Genomic DNA, 4,024 nt, shown 5'->3' with positions numbered 1-4,024 from the left:
AGGGAAGGGAAGGGAAGGGAAGGGAAGGGAAGGGAAGGGAAGGGAAGGGAAGGGAAGGGAAGGGAAGGGAAGGGGAAAGCTTTCTGATGGCTGTCTTACTTGGCATAGGCCTTTTCCAGAAGAGCTCCCCAGAACAAGTTTTTGTAGGTAGAAGAGACAAAGATCAGCTGGCCAGCTGTATTCACAGGAAGTCGGTCATCTATCACCACAGGAACCCACTTCCCAAAGTGCCAGAACTGGAAGGAGAAAGTGCCCACTGGTGAGTAAAGATTGCCATGGAAGGCAGTTATCTTAGGAGGCAAAGACATGACTTTTCGAAGAACCTTCTTTCCTATGGCTTCCTCCAAGCTGGGGCACCAGGAGGACACTCACCCAGAACTGGAAAATGCCGGCATACTTCTCAGTGAAATTCTGATTCAGGGGAACGACACGGCTCAGGATGTCCTGGTGCAAAGTCAAAGCTTGCAAAGCAGCCAAGAACCAGCAGTCGCCTAAGGCAGAGAGGACACAGTGTCTGCATGGAGGCTGCACATGCAGGCACATTCTACAAGTGTCTGCATGAATGTACTGAGGACTTATCACATGTAAGAAATGCCTGGTCCCAATTGCTATCCTCTCTGGGCTTTTAGTCTAGTGTAGCAGAAGGGAAAGATCTACTCTGAGGAAGACAGTGAGCAGGAGGTGGGGAGGGGCATTGACTTTCTAGTCTTCTCAAGACTTGTCAAGTCTTCTCAACTTGACACCAAGAATTGAGCCAGATTCCTGGACCAGCTTTTAGTTTCCTGAATCCTCAGGAATTTGGACCCAAACACAATCAAACTTTTCTAAAGTCCTACCTCTGTAAGTGATTTATGTTCTCCTGGGGAAGCCTCAACCCTTCCAGACTCCATTTCTCTGTCTGTGAAATGAGTATCACTATATTTCCCTTCTCTGGTGGCCAAGGTTTTTTTTTCTATATCCTTAAAGAAAGTTGAGATGAGGATGGACTTACTCAGCCCTCTCTGGGGTATCTAGTGTGCCAAAAAGGAGTCATTAAGGGGACTAGAGCAGCGACAGCACATTCTCCCAAGACAAAACTTATACCTGCCAACTGGTAATGAGGATTATCGTTAGACAAATTTTGGCATCCTCAAATATCCTTAGAGAGCCAACTGTTATCATTTTCCCAGCAAGGCCACAAAACTTCAAGGTGGAGGTCAGGGTGGCTATTTTCCCCCCTTGGAATATCTCACTTCCCTTTTCCCCACCCCCACTCTGCCTAGGCTTGTCCAGGCTCGCAGGTGCCAGGCCTGTGTCTCCAGGGAATGTGCAGACTTACCTACCACTCCCTGGCACAGGTCCAGCTTCTTGGCGTTGGCAGAATAGAACTGGGGATTCTTGTGCAGCTCCTACAGGGACAGATGGAATTGTCCTTCTGACCAAGAAGAAGCTCCTGGAGCTATAGCAACCATAGTGTCCCATACCCCGGGACTGGACTTGTGGGGACATAGATATAGGATGTGAAATCAGGGCTGGCCCAGACAATCTGGCATGGATGCAGCCTCTTGTACTTCTCATTCCTTCTTGCAGCCCAAGTAAGCCAGAGTCCTAGAGATCTCTGCATGGGTACTGAGGTACAGGGCTTGTACCTATAATGCCTTTTCTTGGAGTTCTTGTTTAAACTGGAAGTATGTCTTGTATTTCCCTGATGATGAGTGATGCGGAGCATCATTTCATGTGTCTGTTGGCCATCTACTGATGAATGGATCAAGAAGATGTGGTTTATATATACAATGGAATACTACATGGCGATGAGAAAGAATGAAATCTGACCATTCGTGGCAATGTGGACGGAACTCAAGGGTGTCATGCTAAGTGAAATAAGTCAAGTGGAGAAGGACAGATACCATATGTTTTTACTCATAGGTCTAACAGGAGAAACTTAACAGAGGACCATGGGGAGGGGAAGGGGGGAAAAGAGTTAAGGAGAGGGAGGGAGGCAAATCATGAGAGACTCTTGAATACTGAAAACAAACTGAGGGCTGAAGGGGGAGGGGCAGAGGGTAGGGGGGTTATGGACACGAAGGAGGGCACTTGTGGGGAAGAGCACTGGGTGTTATATGGAAACCAACTTGACAATAAACTATTTTTAAAAAAGAAAAATGGAAGTATGTCTTTTGGAAGGTGTTCTCATTTTTTCCTAGAGATCATATTCTCCTCATTTTCCCCCTACTGCTCCTTCCCACCCCACCTCCAAATGAATGGCTTCTTTGCCTTTCTATGCTGAGACACTGGGTGAGATGATGGTGGGAGGTGGGAAGTGGGAAGGGGTGGTTTCTGCTCCATGAGGAGCACTAAACCCCTGGGGTTCTGCATTGGCACAGCTCTCTAAGGTCAGGTGTATGACAGACTCTATGTCAGCATAGAATTTTCCAAATTTTCTGGGAAAAATAGAATCTTGGTTGCTCTCTAGTTTGAGAAGCCCACTTGGGAATTTTATACACAGAAGGGACTTGGTCTGGGGTTGCAGACTTTAATGAGAATCCTGAACAGGGCACAGAAGAGTGGAGAATTTGTAGCATATGCTGATTTTACCTTGTTCTAGGTGTGTTTGGGATATCTTTTGTGTATATCAACTCTGGCAGGGCCTGGACTGCCTTTGAACACATTAAGTCACCTTTTAAAGGAACTGTCAAAGCACTTTATAAAGTGAAGAACATTGTTGTAAAGTGATTAATAGCTTCTTAACTTACATGTTCCATGGGCCTGATTTTCGGGTTGGGAGTGAAGATGTGTGAAAATGTGTCTCTCTGGCAGATGGCCTCAACAGAGACCCAGGGAGCCCTGCTATCCTAGATGGGGCCAAACAGTACTTTGACCACAGCTGCCCAGTGTATTTCTGGGTAGGGGTTAAGGGAGAGTCATACCTCAGACCCCTCTCAGCATCACTACTATTTTTCTTCATCTGGAAAATGGGAATGTGGGCACTCACCCATCCCCCCCATGTGAGGGGGATCAATGGCAGTGAATAAGACACTGCATCTGGAACACCCCACCATTCTCTGGCAGCCATTCTTTGGTCCGGGTTGACCTGTTGTGTGTCTGTGTGTCTGTGTGTCTGTGTGTCTGTGTGTGTGTGTTGAGGGGATGCTTCCCTTTCTTACCAGAGGCCTCTTCCACTGCAGGCCAGGCGGCAGCTTTGGAAGCAGGGGCCCACTGCCCACAGAACACAAACTGGCCGGGAAGCTGTCATCTTCAAAAAGGCGGCCTTCCATCAGGCACCTTTCCCTCAGAGCCTCATAGTCCTGCTTGGGGAGCTGTGAGGAGCCCCTCCATGAGTTCTTCTGCCCCATCTTCCATCTGCCTCGGAAAGGCAGACACAGAGACATGGCAGAGTGTGGATACGGACCTCTGGGGTCTTCTGGGATGGTCTCTGTTGCTCCTGGAATGGAGAGTTGATGTTCAGTATCCTCGCTGCCTCCTGACACCTGGTCATTCCCCCAGAGAGGAGGAGGATGGAGAACAGGTGAGATGGGCTGGAGCCCCTGGGCCAGTTCTCATCCTAGAGAGTGAGGGTCCTTGATCTCTTGCTTCAGTGCTGGGGTTTGAGTTGGGGGTCCAGACTCCCACAGTCAAGGCCTGAAGGAAAAGATGGGTCACTCCAGCCTCAGGCTGGGTCCTGGGCCCGTGACCATGCTGATGTCACTGGGACACTTCTGCTTAGCAGACAGGTGAGGAGGAGAGCAGCAAGAAGCAGAAGCTCAGTTCATTGGGCTTGAGGGTCCCAGTGCCAGACAAGGAAGGAGTAGTGGCTGCCGCCCTTCTGTCCTCCTTCGCAGAGCCTGCTTGCTGTCATCCCTAAGCTCACACACGTCCTTCCTCCTGCTCTAACATCGTCCTCTGTCTTACCCCTCTCTTGCTTTCCTCATTCCATATTCTCTTCAAAATTAACCCTTTCCCTAAAGACATTTTTGGCAATGTAAAAAAAATTCACATATATATCATGGCAAATACAGACAGTTGTCTGTACCTACCCATTCACTCC

General features: G+C 48.6%; 1 protein-coding gene across 1 annotated transcript in view; it reads right to left on the bottom strand.

The window, feature by feature from the left end:
- Window positions 1-3,368, bottom strand: part of CAPN14 (calpain 14) — a 26,807-nt gene extending 23,439 nt beyond the window's left edge. Inside the window, exons 1-4 of the mRNA XM_029936322.1 lie at window positions 3,144-3,368; window positions 1,319-1,388; window positions 373-491; window positions 100-236 (exon numbers count right to left, since the gene is read on the bottom strand). Coding sequence (XP_029792182.1) covers window positions 100-236; window positions 373-491; window positions 1,319-1,388; window positions 3,144-3,368 — 551 coding nt within the window. The remainder of the gene's footprint in view (window positions 1-99; window positions 237-372; window positions 492-1,318; window positions 1,389-3,143) is intronic.
- Between the last annotated feature and the right edge of the window lie 656 nt (window positions 3,369-4,024).

This window comes from Suricata suricatta, chromosome 4 (genome assembly GCF_006229205.1).
Source record: "Suricata suricatta isolate VVHF042 chromosome 4, meerkat_22Aug2017_6uvM2_HiC, whole genome shotgun sequence".
In the NCBI taxonomy this organism is placed as follows: Eukaryota; Metazoa; Chordata; class Mammalia; order Carnivora; family Herpestidae; genus Suricata; species Suricata suricatta.
This window is presented reverse-complemented; position numbering and strand designations above follow the sequence as displayed.